The sequence below is a fragment of the Eleutherodactylus coqui genome, chromosome 6 (assembly GCF_035609145.1).
Source record: "Eleutherodactylus coqui strain aEleCoq1 chromosome 6, aEleCoq1.hap1, whole genome shotgun sequence".
NCBI lineage: Eukaryota > Metazoa > Chordata > Amphibia > Anura > Eleutherodactylidae > Eleutherodactylus > Eleutherodactylus coqui.
In genome coordinates this window covers 105,783,431-105,803,386 of record NC_089842.1, presented here as the reverse complement: position 1 = coordinate 105,803,386, position 19,956 = coordinate 105,783,431, and the positions used below count along the sequence as shown (strand labels likewise).

The following is a 19,956-nucleotide window of genomic DNA, read 5'->3' as shown; positions in this document are numbered from 1 at the left end:
ATGCAGTTTTTGATGTGGATCTGCAGCAGATTTCACCCGTTGGATGTAAACCTAAGGATGATCTTAAAACATGTAGACCATCAGTGTGTGATTAGTAGGGTTCCATCCCAGATACTCCCACTGATCAGCCTTCTATATGGCATAGTTGCAGTAGACAACCACATGGGCATTGCGTTGGGTACTGCAGTGTAGGAGCCACAGTATTTGCCCTCTGCAGATAAGTGGGTACCCTGCAATTAGGCATTGGTGGACAATGGAGGGATTTTTCTTTCCCACTTGTGCAGATGCAGACTATTACAACAACCTGCATTTCAGAGATAAGGAAGGTGTTAGGTAGGTAAAATCCCCTGGTGCAAACACAGAGTCATGACTGACTCCTAGGGTGGTGTCACATTGTGACGTTTTCTTGGCAGACTGTTTTTGAGGGGTAGTTTTGCCATTGCCTTCCCCAGTCATCTTTACCCCTCCAAGCAAGCGGAGTACTCCATGGGCTGCTACCTGACCCTGCAACCTTCAGGTCATGAGCGAGAGCTTAGGACTGCATTTCTGCTGCCTCAACACTGTGTACAAATCCCCTGTTCATGGTTTCAACATGATTCAGTTTATTCGGTAATAAAATGCACTGACCTAATAAATAAAAAACATGGGTGACGGTACGGATCACGTCTCACACTCCTCAATGGGGATGGCGGTAGCAGTAATGATTATAGACTGTTCCATGACTTCGGCGGGGAACCCATCATCTGTACACAGTCTCTGCTCTGTAACCTCTTCTGGCAAAACGCTGGAAGTAATAGACTCCACTATGATCTCTGTTGAAGAGACGTCCAGCTCGTGTGGATTCGGTAAGCCAATGACCACGCTTTTTTCCTCATCAATTATGAGATTCCGCAGCTTCCTCTGACGTGGATTGTAGTTCTCGATCCGGTTGTGAATTTCCATGTGTCGTCGGAGGTGAGCCTGAAAAAACACCAAACATTTTAAAGAGCACCTGTCGCCTCAGAACAGCACCATTACTAAGTTATGCTGCTACTAAGGGAGCCGGCGGATGTAATTTTTATACTCACCGGCTTCCACAGTTTTCCCCTCTGAAGATCGCACATGATCTGAAAATCTGACTCTTCTCTATGAGCGAACTCCCATAGGAGAATGTGAACATGGCAGTCTGAAAAGAGTCAGATTTTTGAATTGTGCATGATCTTCACTGGGGGACACTGCGAAAACATGAGAATGGGCGAGAATAAAAAAATTACATCCTCTGACTCCCTGAATAGCACCATAACTTCGTTTATAGTGCTGCTCCAAGGTGACTGGTTCCCTTTAAATGCCTCGCATTTGGGATGAGATAATATTAATTGAAGTTGCAGGTCCCAAGCCGGGGGCTGCATTCAGACGAACGTATATCGGCTCGGTTTTCACGCCGAGCCGATATACATTGTCCTCGTGTGCAGGGGGGGTGATGGAAGAGCCAGGAGCAGGAACTGAGCTTCCACCCCTCTGCACTATTTGCAATGGGGAGAGGCTAAGTTCCTCTAATTTAACAGGTAATTCACTGTTAAACTAAGTTGTTTTTTAATTGCAATTGATATGAACTCCCAATCAGTGCTTAAAAATGACTTCCATTTAAACAAGGCCTCATACAACCCTATCCATAAAAATAATACGTTACGGCTGCTGAAATCCAGAGAGGCAAAAACAAAACAAGTTTATTGTGCCCAAACCGGTCTGATTATTTAAGTGGTTAAGATTGAATTTCCCTTCACACTTACCAATTCCACAGATAATCTGTATGTAGAAAACTCACCTGCCGGGTGAACTTGTATCCACACTCCGTGCACTCAAACTTCCGAACCCCACGATGTCTAGCCACGTGGACACGTAACTGCTCAGCAGCTGCAGGGGAAGAGAATGGAGCAGCGTGAGAAAAGGGAGTGAGTGTGCAGTAGGAACGGGAGAATATCCAGCATTCAACTCTTCTTCCTTAAAAATGATCCTTTATGGAAGGGATAGACTGACTGACAAAGCACTTATATGTTTTGGATCACTTCTACATCTTTGTCCTCACGCATAGCTGAGCTTTTAGTGGCTACATTGTGTAGCTGAATGCATTCCTCATGACAAACTCTGCCAGTTCACGGATTACATAACTATCAGTTTATCACGCGCATACCAGATATATCCCTGCCATGGAGCCCAATACCTGGTGCCGATTCCAATAGTCTCATATATGATCTCTGTAGAAATAACTGGGTTCGTCTGCATGTCCAACCACTCAACAATGCATCGCAGCATTTTCAGATTCCAAGTAGCAACAAGTGAAATTTTGCAATGATGGGTCTGTCGCTTTAAGACAGCGCTCACATCAGTACAAAATTTGAATTTGCAGAATCACTGAAATTTAAAGCACCCTCGTCTCATTAGAGTGTGGACATTTACAAAATGCTCATAAAGGGTTAAAGCAACCCCCCAGGTCTGGAGAAACAAACATGGCCGAATGGCTTCTTTGACTACATGATGCAAACTGTGCATAGTTGATTTACACAATTTCCAGGAGGAATAAGAGGGTCAGCTAAGAAAAAAAATGTTCCAGAATTATTTAAAGCGACCCACCAGGCCTAGAGAAACGAAGATGGCAGAACTGCTTCTCGGACTATCAGGTGCACACTATATAGTAAGCCCTGGTAGTCTAGGACAGTGTTCCCCAACTCCAGTCCTCAGGGACTGCCAACAGATCATGTTTTCGGGATTTCCTCAGTGTTGCACAGGTGATGTAATTATTGTCGGCCTCAGACATTGCCACAGATGTTCTTGCCATAGGATATCCTGAAGACATGACCTGTGGGGGTACCTGAGGACTGGAGTTGGGGACCCCTGGTCTAGGACACTATATGCTGCTCATGTGGCAGCACTGGTCAATCACAGCAGGTGTAGTGTCTTATACTAATGATGCATATTATACACAGTGTGCATCAGGTAGTCGGAGAAGCTGGAGCAGCCATCTTGGTTTCTCCAAGCCTGGAGGGTTGCTTTAATTAAGTGTGTGCTAGCAGATCCTAGAGCTGTATGCAGTATCTCGTATCAAACTAAAAAAAAACATTTTGCAGGAGCACTTTTGAGTTGCGGTCGGTCAGGAAGCTGCTCTCCACCAGTCAGTATTGTTTAGAGTGTTTTCCTGACAAAACTGACAGAGCAGCTGACTATCTACATTATTAAAGTGATATCTTATATCTTCTCTATAATCTACCTGATAGCATGAAAATCATTTTCCCATCTTATGTGATAGCTAGGATATGCCAGCACATTCTGATCTTTGGAGGTCTGACCTCTGGGACAGAAAGGGTCCCAGCTACCCACCGTGCAGAGAAATTTTAGCAGTGCTTTACCAGGGGAATTTTCAGAGCTGCAGGGTTCCAGAAGCCGAACCTCATGATCATAAAGTAATGACATATCCTAGCAATATGCCATCACTTTATAAGATGAGAAAACCCTCTACGTCCTGTGAATAAGAGGGTTAAGGAATTCTGTATTATGATCTATACCTTTGAATGTCTTGCCACACACTTGACAGTAGTATGGCCTCCCTTCTTGGTGTCGACTAGCAATGTGCCGCAATAGTGGAGTCTTGTCAGTAAAACGCTGATCACAGAACTCGCAGCTGAACGGTCGCTCCCCTGTGTGTGTCCGGTTGTGCTTGAGCAGACTGGCTAAAGAAACAAGGTATAGAAAGAAATAACTTATGAATATGAAAAATATTAGCTGAAGCCACAACGGTCCATGTCATTAAAGGGGTTATCCAATTGTGGACTATTGATGGCCTATCCTTAGGCACATGGCTGATTTCTGCAGGAAGCAGGCAACTCCATTCTTACTTTAGTGGCCAGGCTTTGTACTACAGATCAAGTTTACATCATTTCAGCCTGGCCAGTACAGTAAGAATGGAGCGGTCTGCTTCCTGCAGAAATCAACTGGGTGCACTAGTACACTGACCCGGCAAACAGCTCATTGGCAGGGGTTCCTTAAAGATGGCCCCCCACCAATCTACTACTAATAACCTGTTCTGAGGTTAGACCATCAATTGTTTACAACTCCTTTAACCCTTTCCAATCCACTGTCTGACCTCTGAAGACATTATGATTTAAGGCTGTACAGCTCTGATGTTGGAAGGCGTCCGTTGGGGTTCTCTTACTGTATATTGCCAGCCTTTCTGCTGTCGGAACCTATCCAACGTGTCACCTCATGCAGTACTGGCTTTAGCCATCATATAGCGCCGTTGTACAACGGCAGAAAGAGAGTAAGCCCCCTAGGAAAATCAGGATACAAATTGGATTGGAAAGGGTTAATCCTCCGAGGAAGCTATTTCCATTATTTGCTCCACTATGCTCCAATGCTCCAAAAGCATGCTAAATTTATTATGTGGCACAATTATGGCACAGAAAAGTACAGTTTTCTCTGTTTTACTACATTTACTAACTAAACATGGGGAAAGATTTACTAAACCTAACAGTCTAAACTTACACCAGGCAGTGCTCATACTGTATGCTAAATGTGGCGCATCTTCAGATACGGGTTTACCTTTACACCATCTATTAGTTGCCCTTGTTTTGGAGTGCTGTTGCATTTAAGTCAGACCCCCTTTTCCGACCAACTTACTCTCACTTGTCATTATATGCCAAAAAGAAGTACAATTTTGAAGCATTTTACAAAAAACCTTTTGGCGCAGTCCCATTACTAAATGTTCCCCACCATTTAAAACAAATTTTGCGGTTCTGCATTTGAAGACCCATAACCTTACTGCCGACAGACCTGTGTGAGAGCTTGCTTTTACAGACGAGCTGGACTGTTTATTGGTAGCACTTTGGGTTACATAAAACACATTGACCACATTTTATTCCATGTTTTGGGAAGCAGGATGAACACAAAAAAAAAGCAATTCTGGCAAATTTTTTTTGCAACAGTGTTGATGATAAATAACCATTAGATTTTTATATCTCAGGGCATTACTGTTACATTGGTACCAATCATGTGGTTTCTTTTTTAACCCATTTAGGACCAGCCACTGTATATATACGGCGGCTGGTCCTGGGCTTAGAGGACCACCGATCGTACAAATACGGCGGTGCTCTAAGTCTCCTGCTGGGTTATCAGCTGTCAGTGACAGCTGATAACCCGGAGCAGAAGGCAGGAGGGGTTTTTAACCCTTCCAGCCTTCTGCTTCCCTGATATACAGTGCTCAATGAGCACTGTCTGGGCAAAGTGAAAGTAAGAAGTTCTTTCACTACGGGAGCCTCGGGGGGGGGGGGGGGAGGGGGGGGTGTCGGTCATGTGACCTCCCGGGATTCCCTGCTATGCAGAGCTGGAGGGTCAGACTTAGACCCTGGCAGCTCTGCAGGTGACTAATGTCGCCACAGGGGTTGCTTTCCCCTATAATTAGGGCTCCTATGGACACCCCAGCTACAGTGGGAAAATGTCAAATAAAGTTAAAAAAAAAAAAAAAAGGGAGTGTCCCCCCAGAGGTCTTATATGACATCTTGGGGGACATAGATAGTAAAAAACACAATTACATAAATAAGTAAAACAAAATTACAGAATAAAACAACAATACATACATGAGAAAGAGGATAACACAAAGCAGACGCCAACAAAAACCGTCACCGTATGCGCCCTATAAACCAAAATCATACATACTATATATCAAAACGTCCAAAATAAATAGAGGAACCCATTTCCATACTTTATTTTAGTGTAAATATAAAAATAATTTTTAAAAAAACTATAAATGTTTAAAAAATCATTTTTTTTTAGCATTTTACCCCCAATAAAACTAAAAAACGGAAAAATAAGTCAGTGAAAAAGATTTTTAAAAAATAGTCCTATATGTCACGGAAAAACAAATGCAGCAAAAATAATTTTGGTAGCTAAAGGAAAAAAAATAGAGCAGTAAAACCGCCACATGGGTAAAATCCCTAAAAAGTGTCTGGTCCTTAAGGTACAAAACAACCTGGTCCTTAAGGGGTTAAAATGTGTATTCTAGGCATACCCCTTGAAGTATTGAGGACTAGAGATGAGCGAGCACCAAAATGCTCGGGTGCTCGTTACTCGGGATGAAATTATCGCGATGCTCGAGGGTTCGTTTCGAATAACGAACCCCATTGAAGTCAATGGGCGACTCGAGCATTTTTGTATATCGCCGATGCTCGCTAAGGTTTCCATTTGTGAAAATCTGGGCAATTCAAGAAAGTGATGGGAACGACACAGCAATGGATAGGGCAGGCGAGGGGCTACATGTTGGACTGCATCTCAAGTTCCCAGGTCCCACTATTAAGCCACAATAGCGGCAAGAGTGGCCCCCCCCCCCCCAACAACTTTTACTTCTGAAAAGCCCTCATTAGCAATGCATACCTTAGCTAAGCACCACACTACCTCCAACAAAGCACAATCACTGCCTGCATGACACTCCGCTGCCACTTCTCCTGGGTTACATGCTGCCAACCCCCCCCCCCCGCGCACGACGCAGTGTCTACAGCGCACACCAAAGTGTCCCTGCGCAGCCTTCAGCTGCCCTCATGCCACGCCACACTCATGTCTATTTATAAGTGCATCTGCCATGAGGAGGAACCGCAGGCACACACTGCAGAGGGTTGGCACGGCTAGGCAGCGACCCTCTTTAAAAGGGGCGGGACGATAGCCCACAATGCTGTACAGAAGCAATGAGAAATATAATCCTGTGCCACCGCCATCAGGAGCTGCACACGTGGGCATAGCAATGGGGAACCTATGTGCCACACACTATTCATTCTGTCAAGGTGTCTGCATGCCCCAGTCAGACCGCGGTTTTTTATAAATAGTCACAGGCAGGTACAACTCCGCAATGGGAATTCCGTGTGCACCCACAGCATGGGTGGCTCCCTGGAACCCACCAGCTGTACATAAATGTATCCCATTGCAGTGCCCATCACAGCTGAGGTAACGTCCGATTAAATGCAGGTGGGCTTCGGCCCACACTGCATGCCCCAGTCAGACTGGGGTTCTTTAGTAGTAGACACATGCAGTTACAACTCCGTGTGGACCGACAGCATGGGTGGGTGCCAGGAAGCCACCGGCGGTACACAAATATATCCCATTGCATTGCCCAGCACAGCTGAGGTAATGTCATGTTTAATGCAGGTGGGCTTCGGCCCACACTGCATGCCCCAGTCAGACTGGGGTTCTTTAGAAGTAGACACATGCAGTTACAACTCCCTGTGGACCCACAGCATGGGTGGCTCCCTGGAACCCACCGGCGGTACATAAATATATCCCATTGCAGTGCCCAGCACAGCTGATGTAACGTCAGCTTTAATGCAGGTGGGCAAAAAATTAATTGGATTACACTGTAGGCGAGGGCCCCAAAAAATTGGTGTACCAACCAGTACTAATGTACGTCAGAAAAATTGCCCATGCCCAACCAAGAGGGCAGGTGAAACCCATTAATCGCTTTGGTTAATGTGGCTTAATTTGTAACTAGGCCTGGAGGCAGCCCAGATAAAATAAAAATTGGTTCAGGTGAAAGTTTCAACGCTTTAATGAGCATTGAAACGTATAAAAATTGTTTACAAAAATTATATGACTGAGCCTTGTGGGCCTAAGAAAAATTGCCCGTTCGGCGTGATTACGTCAGGTTTCAGGAGGAGGAGCAGGAGGAGGAGGAGGAATATTATACACAGATTGATGAAGCTAAAAGGTCCACGTTTTTGATGGTGATAGAGAACGATGCTTCCATCCGCGGGTGCAGCCTACGTATTGTTTAGGTATCGCTGCTGTCCGCTGGTGGAGAAGAGAAGTCTGGGGAAATCCAGGCTTTGTTCATCTTGATGAGTGTAAGCCTGTCGGCACTGTCGGTTGACAGGCGGGTACGCTTATCTGTGATGATTCCCGCAGCCGCACTAAACACCCTCTCTGACAAGACGCTAGCCGCAGGACAAGCAAGCACCTCCAGGGCATACAGCGCGAGTTCAGGCCACGTGTCCAGCTTCGACACCCAGTAGTTGTAGGGGGCAGAGGCGTCACGGAGGACGGTCGTGCGATCGGCTACGTACTCCCTCACCATCCTTTTACAGTGCTCCCGCCGACTCAGCCTTTACTGGGGAGCGGTGACACAGTCTTGCTGGGGAGCCAGAAAGCTGTCAAAGGCCTTAGAGAGTGTTCCCCTGCCTGTGCTGTACATGCTGCCTGATCTCTGCGCCTCCCCTGCTACCTCGCCCTCGGAACTGCGCCTTCGGCCACTAGCACTGTCGGATGGGAATTTTACCATCAGTTTGTCCGCCAGGGTCCTGTGGTATAGCATCACTCTCGAACCCCTTTCCTCTTCGGGTATGAGAGTGGAAAGGTTCTCCTTATACCGTGGGTCGAGCAGTGTGTACACCCAGTAATCCGTAGTGGCCAGAAGTCAGCCATGTGTGCCAGGGTACCTGTACGCAACACATGGCTGTCCGCACTAGGAAGATCACTTTCAGGATCCTCCTCCTCCTCAGGCCATACACGCTGAAAGGATGACAGGCAAGCAGCATGGGTACCCTCAGCATTGGGCCAAGCTGTCTCTTCCCCCTCCTCCTCATCCACCTCATGCTCCTCCTCCTCCTCCTCCTCAACGCGCTGCGATATAGACAGGAGGGTGCTCTGACTATCCAGCGACATACTGTCTTCCCCCGCCTCTGTTTCCGAGCGCAAAGCGTCTGCCTTTATGCTTTGCAGGGAACTTCTCAAGAGGCATAGCAGAGGAATGGTGACACTAATGATTGCAGCATTGCCGCTCACCATCTGGGTAGACTCCTCAAAGTTTCCAAGGACCTGGCAGATGTCTGCCAACCAGGCCCACTCTTCTGTAAAGAATTGAGGAGGCTGACTCCCACTGCGCCGCCCATGTTGGAGTTGGTATTCCACTATAGCTCTACGCTGCTCATAGAACCTGGCCAACATGTGGAGCGTAGAGTTCCACCGTGTGGGCACGTCGCACAGCAGTCGGTGCACTGGCAGATGAAACCGATGTTGCAGGGTGTGCAGGGTGGCAGCGTCCGTGTGGGACTTGTGGAAATGTGCGCAGAGCCGGCGCACCTTTACGAGCAGGTCTGACAAGCGTGGGTAGCTTTTCAGAAAGCGCTGAACCACCAAATTAAAGATGTGGGCCAGGCATGGCATGTGCGTGAGGCTGCCGAGCTGCAGAGCCGCCACCAGGTTACGGCCGTTGTCACACACGACCATGCCCGGTTGGAGGCTCAGCGGCGCAAGCCAGCGGTCGGTCTGCTCTGTCAGACCCTGCAGCAGTTCGTGGGCCGTGTGCCTCTTCTCTCCTAAGCTGAGTAGTTTCAGCACGGCATGCTGACGCTTGCCCACCGCTGTGCTGCCACGCCGCGCGACACCGACTGCTGGCGATGTGCTGCTGCTGACACATCTTGATTGCGAGACAGAGGTTGCGGAGGAGGAGGAGGAGGAGGGTGGTTTAGTGGAGGAAGCATACACCGCCGCAGATACCACCACCGAGCTGGGGCCCGCAATTCTGGGGGTGGGTAGGATGTGAGCGGTCCCAGGCTCTGATTCTGTCCCAGCCTCCACTAAATTCACCCAATGTGCCGTCAGGGAGATATAGTGGCCCTGCCCACCGTTGCTTGTCCACGTGTCCGTTGTTAAGTGGACCTTGCCAGTAACCGCGTTGGTTAGGGCGCGTACAATATGGCGGGAGACGTGGTCGCGCAGGGCTGGGACGGCACATCGGGAAAAGTAGTGGCGACTGGGAACTGAGTAGCGCGGGGCCGCCGCCGCCATCATACCTTTGAAAGCCTCAGTTTCCACAACCCTATACGGCAGCATCTCCAGGCTGATAAATTTGGCTATGTGCACGTTTAACGCTTGAGCGTGCGGGTGCGTGGCGGCGTACGTGCGCTTGTGCTCCAACACTTGCGCTAGCGACGGCTGGACAGTGCGCTGAGAGACATTGGTGGATGGGGCCGAGCACAGCGGAGGTGAGGGTGTGGGTGCAGGACAGGAGACGGTAGTGCCTGTGTCCTGAGAGGGGGGTTGGATCTCAGTGGCGGGTTGGGGCACAGGGGGAGAGGCAGCGGTGCAAACCGGAGGCAGTGAACGGCCTTCGTCCCACCTTGTGGGGTGCTTGGCCATCATATGTCTGCGCATGCTGGTGGTGGTGAGGCTGGTGGTGGTGGCTCCCCGGCTGATCTTGGCGCGACAAAGGTTGCACACCACTGTTCGTCGGTCGTCTACACTCTCAGTGAAAAACTGCCAGACCTTTGAGCACCTCGGCCTCTGCAGGGTGGCATGGCGCGAGGGGGCGCTTTGGGAAACAGTTGGTGGATTATTCGATCTGGCCCTGCCTCTACCCCTAGCCACCGCACTGCCTCTTCCAACCTACCCTGCTGCTGCCCTTGCCTCCCCCTCTGAAGACCTGTCCTCAGTAGGCGTAGCAAACCAGGTGGGGTCAGTCACCTCATCGTCCTGCTGCTCTTCCTCCGAATCCTCTGTGCGCTCCTCCCTCGGACTTACTCCAATTACTACTACCTGAGTGATAGACAACTGTGTCTCATCGTCATCGTCCTCCTCACCCACTGAAAGCTCTTGAGACAGTTGCCGGAAGTCCCCAGCCTCATCCCCCGGACCCCGGGAACTTTCCAAAGGTTGGGCATCGGTCACGACAAACTCCTCTAGCGGGAGAGAAACCATTGCTGGCCATTCTGAGCAGGGGCCCGGGAACAGTTCCTGGGAGTCTGCATGCTCCTCAGAATGTGTCATTGTAATGGAGTGAGGAGGCTGGGAGGAAGGAGGAGCAGCAGCCAGAGGATTCAGAGTTGCAGCTGTGGACGGCGCAGAACTCTGGGTGGTCGATAGATTGCTGGATGCACTTTCTGCCATCCACGACAGGACCTGCTCACACTGCTCATTTTCTAATAAAGGTCTACTGCGTGGACCCATTAATTGTGAGATGAATGTGGGGACGCCAGAAACGTGCCTCTCTCCTAATCCCGCAGCAGTCGGCTGCGATACACCTGGATCAGGAGGTCGGCCTGTGCCCACACCCTGACTTGGGCCTCCGCGTCCTCGCCCGCGTCCACGTCCTCTAGGCCTACCCCTACCCCTCAGCATGCTGTATTACCAGTAGTGCAGAAACAGAACGCTGTAATTAAATGTGCCGCTTATTGGCCTGTGGTTGGAGGCTGACTTCCCTTACGGAACACACAGCAGAGCCAGGAAACAATTTTGCGCACGCCTGTAGTGAGACGTAGGTGCGTATGACTGAGCTAGTGGAATTCACAGCGCAGAAGCAGTCAAGTGGCCAAAGGCCAGTAGTAGGCCTTAAGTATTTTGCTTCTATTTTTTTTAAATGCTGAGCTGATACAGCAGACAGATACTGTAGGCAGCGTATAATATTATGTATACTGTTTCCCTCTGGCGGGATGACGGCGATCATGTAACAGAGACAGCAGATCCAGAAAACAATTTTGCGCAAGCCTGCTGTAACGCTTAGCTGCGTATTAATTACGACTACTACCCCCAGCAGATAGATACTGTAGGCAGCGTATAATATTATGTATACTGTTTCCCTCTGGCGGGATGACGGCGATCATGTAACAGAGACAGCAGATCAAGGAAACAATTTTGCGTAAGCCTGCTGTAACGCTTAGCTGCGTATTAATTACGACTACTACCCCCAGCAGATAGATACTGTAGGCAGCGTATAATATTATGTATACTGTTTCCCTCTGGCGGGATGACGGCGATCATGTAACAGAGACAGCAGATCCAGGAAACAATTTTGCACAAGCCTGCTATAACGCTTAGCTGCGTATTAATTACGACTACTACCCCCAGCAGATAGATACTGTAGGCAGCGTATAATATTATGTATACTCTTTCCCTCTGGCGGGATGACGGCGATCATGTAACAGAGACAGCAGATCCAGGAAACAATTTTGCGCAAGCCTGCTGTAACGCTTAGCTGCGTATTAATTAGGACTACTACCCCCAGCAGATACTGTAGGCAGCGTATAATATTATGTATACTGTTTCCCTCTGGCGGGATGACGGCGATCATGTAACAGAGACAGCAGATCCAGGAAACAATTTTGCGCAAGCCTGCTGTAACGCTTAGCTGCGTATTAATTAGGACTACTACCCCCAGCAGATAGATACTGTAGGCAGCGTATAATGTTATGTATACTCTTTCCCTCTGGCGGGATGACGGCGATTATGTAGCAGAGACAGCAGATCCAGGAAACAATTTTGCGCAAGCCTGCTGTAACGCTTAGCTGCGTATTAATTACGACTACTACCCCCAGCAGATAGATACTGTAGGCAGCGTATAATATTATGTATACTGTTTCCCTCTGGCGGGATGACGGCGATCATGTAACAGAGACAGCAGATCCAGGAAACAATTTTGCACAAGCCTGCTATAACGCTTAGCTGCGTATCAATTACGACTACTACCCCCAGCAGATAGATACTGTAGGCAGCGTATAATATTATGTATACTCTTTCCCTCTGGCGGGATGACGGCGATCATGTAACAGAGACAGCAGATCCAGGAAACAATTTTGCGCAAGCCTGCTGTAACGCTTAGCTGCGTATTAATTAGGACTACTACCCCCAGCAGATACTGTAGGCAGCGTATAATATTATGTATACTGTTTCCCTCTGGCGGGATGACGGCGATCATGTAACAGAGACAGCAGATCCAGGAAACAATTTTGCGCAAGCCTGCTGTAACGCTTAGCTGCGTATTAATTAGGACTACTACCCCCAGCAGATAGATACTGTAGGCAGCGTATAATGTTATGTATACTCTTTCCCTCTGGCGGGATGACGGCGATTATGTAGCAGAGACAGCAGATCCAGGAAACAATTTTGCGCAAGCCTGCTGTAACGCTTAGCTGCGTATTAATTACGACTACTACCCCCAGCAGATAGATACTGTAGGCAGCGTATAATATTATGTATACTGTTTCCCTCTGGCGGGATGACGGCGATCATGTAACAGAGACAGCAGATCCAGGAAACAATTTTGCACAAGCCTGCTATAACGCTTAGCTGCGTATTAATTACGACTACTACCCCCAGCAGATAGATACTGTAGGCAGCGTATAATATTATGTATACTCTTTCCCTCTGGCGGGATGACGGCGATCATGTAACAGAGACAGCAGATCCAGGAAACAATTTTGCGCAAGCCTGCTGTAACGCTTAGCTGCGTATTAATTAGGACTACTACCCCCAGCAGATACTGTAGGCAGCGTATAATATTATGTATACTGTTTCCCTCTGGCGGGATGACGGCGATCATGTAACAGAGACAGCAGATCCAGGAAACAATTTTGCGCAAGCCTGCTGTAACGCTTAGCTGCGTATTAATTAGGACTACTACCCCCAGCAGATAGATACTGTAGGCAGCGTATAATGTTATGTATACTCTTTCCCTCTGGCGGGATGACGGCGATTATGTAGCAGAGACAGCAGATCCAGGAAACAATTTTGCGCAAGCCTGCTGTAACGCTTAGCTGCGTATTAATTACGACTACTACCCCCAGCAGATAGATACTGTAGGCAGCGTATAATATTATGTATACTGTTTCCCTCTGGCGGGATGACGGCGATCAATTTTTTGGAAAAAGCCCACTGCCTATATAGCCTGAATATCTCTTTCCCTGCCTCACCAGTACTGGCCCTATACTCTGTACAATGACTGCAGACTGCGGATATGCAATGCTCTGCACGGCCGATATACAAAAAAAAAAAATTGTGCAACACTGCTAAAAGCAGCCTCAACAGTACTGCACACGGTCAGATGTGGCCCTAAGAAGGACCGTTGGGGTTCTTGAAGCCTAAAATTACTCCTAACGCTCTCCCTATAGCAGCTCCGGCACCAGCAGCACTTTCCCTGATCTCTGTCAGAATGCATCTGTGGCGAGCCGCGGGAGGGGCCGATTTATATACTCGGGTGACACCTGATCTCGCCAGCCACTCACTGCAGGGGGGTGGTATAGGGCTTGAACGTCACAGGGGGAAGTTGTAATGCCTTCCCTGTCTTTCTATTGGCCAGAAAAGCGCGCTAACGTCTCAGAGATGAAAGTGAAAGTAACTCGAACATCGCGTGGTACTCGTCTCTAGTAACGAGCATCTCGAACACGCTAATACTCGAACGAGTATCAAGCTCGGACGAGTACGTTCGCTCATTTCTATTGATGACCTATCCTCAGGATAGGAGGTCATCAAATTAATCGCAGGGGTCCACTGCTCAGGACCCCCGTAATCGATCTGATCTGAGCCCCCACAGTCACTGTAGCGAAGTTATCTCTGAACCTGGCTGTTGTAACTGGGTGTCAGCTGTAATAGTATAATGTAATATTACAGAGATGTGGGGAAGCTGGAGGCTTGGGTGGAGAAGTGGCAAATGAGGAATAATGTTGAGTCCAGGAAACAAAATGTACAATTATGCACTAAACAGTAAAACACTGGATAAAACTGGCACTGAAAGACTTTCGGATATTGGTTGACTCAACTTTAACAACCAATGCCAGACAGCTTCTGCCAAGGCAAATAAAATCATGGGATGCATCAAAAGAGTTATAAGCGCATATGGCCAACACATAGTTTTGCCTTAATACAAACCACAAGTCAAACTGCACATGAAATATTGTGCATATTTCTGGACATCTATCTGTCTATATATATATGCGAAAGCCTTCACTGTTTGACTGGCCATTACTTCTCTAACTTCCCAGTGTTGTACAAAGGTGAAATTTGGCGCGGCCATTCTTTAGGTCATAAATAGGAACAGTAAAGAGGTTGCAACTTGATTATTCAATTCTAATTGCAAAGTAAGTGACCCACCCCCCTATGTAATGTAACTAATAACACACATCAGTATCGAAAAGGAAAAGTAAAGGGGTCACAACCTCAACATTAAATTCCAAGCATGAAAAACTGTGCAAAAATCCGCGATACATTACATGGTTCTTTTCTCAGAAACCATAAAGCCTAGGGAAATTATTTGCAGACTGAGGAGAATCTGCCTCACCACCATGTGTATATACTGAGGAGAATCTACTTCACCTCTGTGTGTACATACTGAGGAGAATCTACCTCCCCTCTATGTGTATATACTCAGTATAATCTACCTAACATCTGTGTATATACTGAGGAGAATCTGCCTCACCACCATGTGTATATACTGAGGAGAATCTACTTCATCTCTGTGTGTACATACTAAGGAGAATCTACCTCCCCTCTATGTGTATATACTGAGGAGAATCTACTTCCCCTCTGTGTGTACATACTGAGGAGAATCTACCTCACTTCTATGTGTATATACTGAGGAGAATATACCTCACCTCTCTGTGTATATACTATGTATACATAGTGAAGAGAATCTACCTCACCTATATGTGTATATACAGAGGACAATCTACCTCACCTCTATGTGTATATACTGAGGAGAATCTATCTCACCTCTATGTGTATATATTGAGGACAATCTACCTCACCTCTGTGTGTATATACTGAGAACAATCTACCTCACCTCTGTGTATATACGGAGGATAATCTACCTTACCTCTCTGTGTATATACTGAGGACAATCTACCTCATCTCTCTGTGTATATACTGATAAGAATCTACCTAACTTCTTTGTGTATATACTGAGGAGAATATACCTCACCTCCCTGTATACATAGTATATACACATACGGAAGAGAATCTACCTCACCTCTGTGTATATAGTGAGGACAATCTACCTCACCTCTGTGTATATAGTGAGGACAATCTACCTCACCTCTGTGTATATAGTGAGGACAATCTACCTCACCTCTGTGTATATAGTGAGGACAATCTACCTCACCTCTGTGTATATACTGAGGACAATCTACCTCACCTCTCTGTGTATATACTGAGGACAATCTACCTCACCTCTCTGTGTATATACTGAGGACAATCTACCTCCCCTCTCTGTGTATATACTGAGGACAATCTACCTCCCCTGTGTATATACTGAGGACAATCTACCTCCCCTCTCTGTGTATATACTGAGGACAATCTACCTCCCCTCTCTGTGTATATACTGAGGACAATCTACCTCCCCTCTCTGTGTATATACTGAGGACAATCTACCTCCCCTCTCTGTGTATATACTGAGGACAATCTACCTCCCCTCTCTGTGTATATACTGAGGACAATCTACCTCCCCTCTCTGTGTATATACTGAGGACAATCTACCTCCCCTCTCTGTGTATATACTGAGGACAATCTACCTCCCCTGTGTATATACTGAGGACAATCTACCTCCCCTCTCTGTGTATATACTGAGGACAATCTACCTCACCTCTCTGTGTATATACTGAGGACAATCTACCTCACCTTTCTGTGTATATACCGAGAGCAATCTACCTCTGATCTATCATTTACCCCCTACATCCAATTTACGCTGCTGCGTCCCTCTTCAAGCCGACAGAGCAGTTCTTCCTGGAAGTGGGCCTTGAATACCATTGAATGGGTCATTGGTTAATTGAGCACCGCGTAAGCCAATCAGAGCATTAGCTTTCTGGAGGCGGGGTATTCAAGCCCCGCTTCCAGAAAGATCTGCTCTGTCGGCTTGAAGGAGGACGTGGCAGCCTGCAGCAGCAACGAAGGCCAGCCCGAGGACCGGAACGCCGGCGGTAGGTGAGTATTATTAGACATCCCCCGAAAATAAGACACTGTGCCTCTTTTGAGGCAAAAATCTATATAAGACAGTGTCTTATTTTGGGGGAACACAGTATGAATGGACACTACAGGGGTCTATGTAATGATTTTAGGGTGGTTTCACATCATTTTTTTTCTGTTTTGATACAAATTTCCAAGCCAAAGCTAGAAATGGATTCAAAAAGGAAGGGGAAATATAAATGAATGACTAATGCTTTTCCTTCCTGCTGGAACCACTTCTGCTCTGGTTTAAAAACTGCATCAAAAACTACCACAAAATTGAGTGTGGCACCACCTTGACACCTAAGTCTGTAACAATGAAAAGGGGCATCCTTTTCATCTAAGGAAGGTTTCACCATCAGTAAGGGATTCTTTTCTGTAAGAGCAGTGAGACTATGGAACTCTATGATGTTGTGATGGTGGACTTACTAAAAAATTTAAATTGAGGTTTGGGAGTCTTTGTTGAAGAGAATATTACTACAAGTTATGGATACTAAAAATCTGGAGATGTGGCGTAAATCCAAAGATTTATTCTGATTGCTGGATTTGGAGTAAAAAAAGAATGTTTCCCCCTAGTATGGGGCAATTGTCACCTGTCTCGTTGTTTGGGGGGTTTTTTGTCTTCCTTCAGATTAACACAGTAGAATTATTAGTTGGAGTTGATGTGCCTGTTTTTAATCTTACCTATGTAACTATGTAATATACCATCCCTATGCAGTGCGATTACAGACCTTTGCACTAAGTGTATAGCTGTAGTACTGCAAATATGCAGGAAAGCTGTAAGAGCGACAATGTTGATCATCACTCAGCTTTCGTAGAAACAGATATAACCAAGAATTATTCCAACACCATCCTACCAAAAGAAATTGGACACCTGAGCAAGAATCAAAAATAGTATTTATTTCCATATGTTAATATTTAGTGGGGCTCCTTTGGCCCTAATGACACTGGATACTCTCATGGTCATACCTTCTACTAACGTGTGATACACTTCAACTGATATTACCCTCCATTTATCTTGCAAAGAATATGGATGTTGTTCATATTCCCTAATATTCCATTTCGTCCCAAAGATGTTCATTAGGATTCAGGCCAGTCCAATCATGGAAAATTCATATTTTCAAACCAATGTAAAATAGATTGGATTTGTGACAAGGTGCATTGTCTTTTTGGCAGTATTGCCAGAACACAACATACTCAGGCAAAAGGTGTTCCCCAGGCTCCTCCACACCCGGGTATGGGTCTGAAGATGCTGTACTGTGATTAGTCACTCCATAGAACTTTCTTCCATTGCTCAACTGTTCAATAATTACACTACTTGCACCACTGTAGATGGGTCAATGTATCCTCTTTGAGAGAACTCGCCACGTTTGCAGGATAAATGGAACGACATACCAGCTAAAGTTTACCAGGCATTAAAAGAAAAGTATGCCACAGAGAGTATCGGATGCCATTAGGGCTAAAAGAGGCCCCACTAAGTATTAACATATGGAAATAAATACTACTTTTGACTCTTGCTCAGGTGTGCAATCATTTTTGGTAGGATAGTGTTTTATGTGTATACATTGGTTCTTAGTTTGTTACATTTTGATCAAATTGTATAAGCATACTAGCCACTTCATGGCGGCCTCTTTTTAGTGGCTCTCTACACTAGTGGATGCAGTGACCACCGTCGCCACAATTCAGCACCCATGAGAAGAGTAACCGAGTACCACAACATCCCCAGAGCTTCGTCCCCAGCTCTGGGTCAAACTACTCCATAAACACCGCACAACAGCAACACCAGCCAACATGCAGGACCGCACCATTTGAACAGGTCACAAAAGCTCAGAAAGCAGACTGAGAACCAAGTAGGTAATCACCATTCATGCAGTCTTCTGCTACTTGGTTCTCAGTGTGCCTTCTGAGTCCACATGGACAGGTGAGCTTTTGTGACCTGTTGACATGGTGCAGTGCTGCATGGTGGCTGTAGTGCGGTGCCTAGGGAGAGTCAGCCTGACAGGAGTAGTGTTGTTGGGCTATAGGATTGCTCCTCTCATAGCAACTGCATTGTGGCTGCGGTGGTCACCATGCATTAACACACCCAGTACTGTAGCAACCCACTAAAAAGATGTCACCATGAAGCGACTAGTGGGCATATACAATCTGATCAAAATGTGACCAAGAACCTCATGTTTATAATACTGCTAAGAAGCACTAGATCAATGTATAATATGTGGATGAGTGCTCCAGGTCTTTTAACAAGCTGGACTTCTCTTTCCTCATGACTTCCCTGCAGCAGGGAACTCTCCTCTTACCTTGTGTTCTGAAGGTCTTTCCGCACAGGTGACACTGGAAAGGCTTCTCCCCTGTGTGCGTCTTCAGATGCATGTTCAGGTTGGTTTTCTGCGTGAAGGCGTGGTGACAAAATTCACAAACAAACGGACGTTCATTCCTATAGGAAAGTGGAGAGAGGGATTTATTAATGGACTAGTGATATTTTTAAAAACCCTGGCTATGCTCAATGGATCTAAAATAGTTGCAAATCTGAGGTAGCTTGAAGTCCATAATCAGTAATTCAGAATGCCGGACACTAATGTCCTTTAACACTTTATTAGCTTCATTTGCGTGTAAGAGGGCCTCCTGGAGCTGTTTGCAGACCCCAGCATGTGGTCTGAGCTCTGCACACAGCTCCATTGTTCTTGCACGGACTGTTGGCAGAATACAATGTAATCTCCGACTCCCATGCAGAACACAGCGTGCAGTCTGTGTTATCTTCTCTCTGGCTGAACGAGGGATTTTAAGCTCACCTTAAAATCATCGTTCAGCCACAGAGTGAATGATGGCAGCGTTTACATACAACGATTATCGCTCAAATGCCACAGTTTGAACGAATTGTGAGCAATAATTGTTGTGTGTAAATGGGCCTTTACACTGCAGCTATTGTCTATAAACACTCACCAGTAAACCATGCATAAAGAGCAAGTTCTCATTAGAGCAAAAACTAAATGATTAGAAACTAAAAGCAACTTATCCAGAGTGAGAAAACTCTTATTATCATGTAGTTGCATGAAAATAAGAGTTACATGGAGCCTTAAGAAGGATCCTTCTATCTATTCTCTGTTTGCATGTGGTGGCATCAGGGCTGGGAGATCCCATTCTTCACATAGGTATATGCCCCAGAGCTGATTTATGAATTATCCTGCGGACATGACGAGAATACCCCTTTAAGCCTGCCCATTGTCTCACGGGATGAGATGA

At 46.6% G+C, this 19,956-nt stretch overlaps 1 protein-coding gene across 2 annotated transcripts in view; it reads right to left on the bottom strand.

Moving 5' to 3' along the window:
* Window positions 1–582: 582 nt before the first annotated feature.
* Window positions 583–19,956, bottom strand: part of ZBTB48 (zinc finger and BTB domain containing 48) — a 35,291-nt gene continuing 15,917 nt past the window's right edge. For both annotated transcript variants that reach the window (XM_066607344.1, XM_066607345.1), the window contains exons 8-11: window positions 19,014–19,150; window positions 3,540–3,704; window positions 1,805–1,893; window positions 583–960 (exon numbers count right to left, since the gene is read on the bottom strand). In XM_066607344.1, the coding sequence (XP_066463441.1) occupies window positions 661–960; window positions 1,805–1,893; window positions 3,540–3,704; window positions 19,014–19,150 (691 nt within the window). In that variant the 3' untranslated portion in view covers window positions 583–660. The remainder of the gene's footprint in view (window positions 961–1,804; window positions 1,894–3,539; window positions 3,705–19,013; window positions 19,151–19,956) is intronic.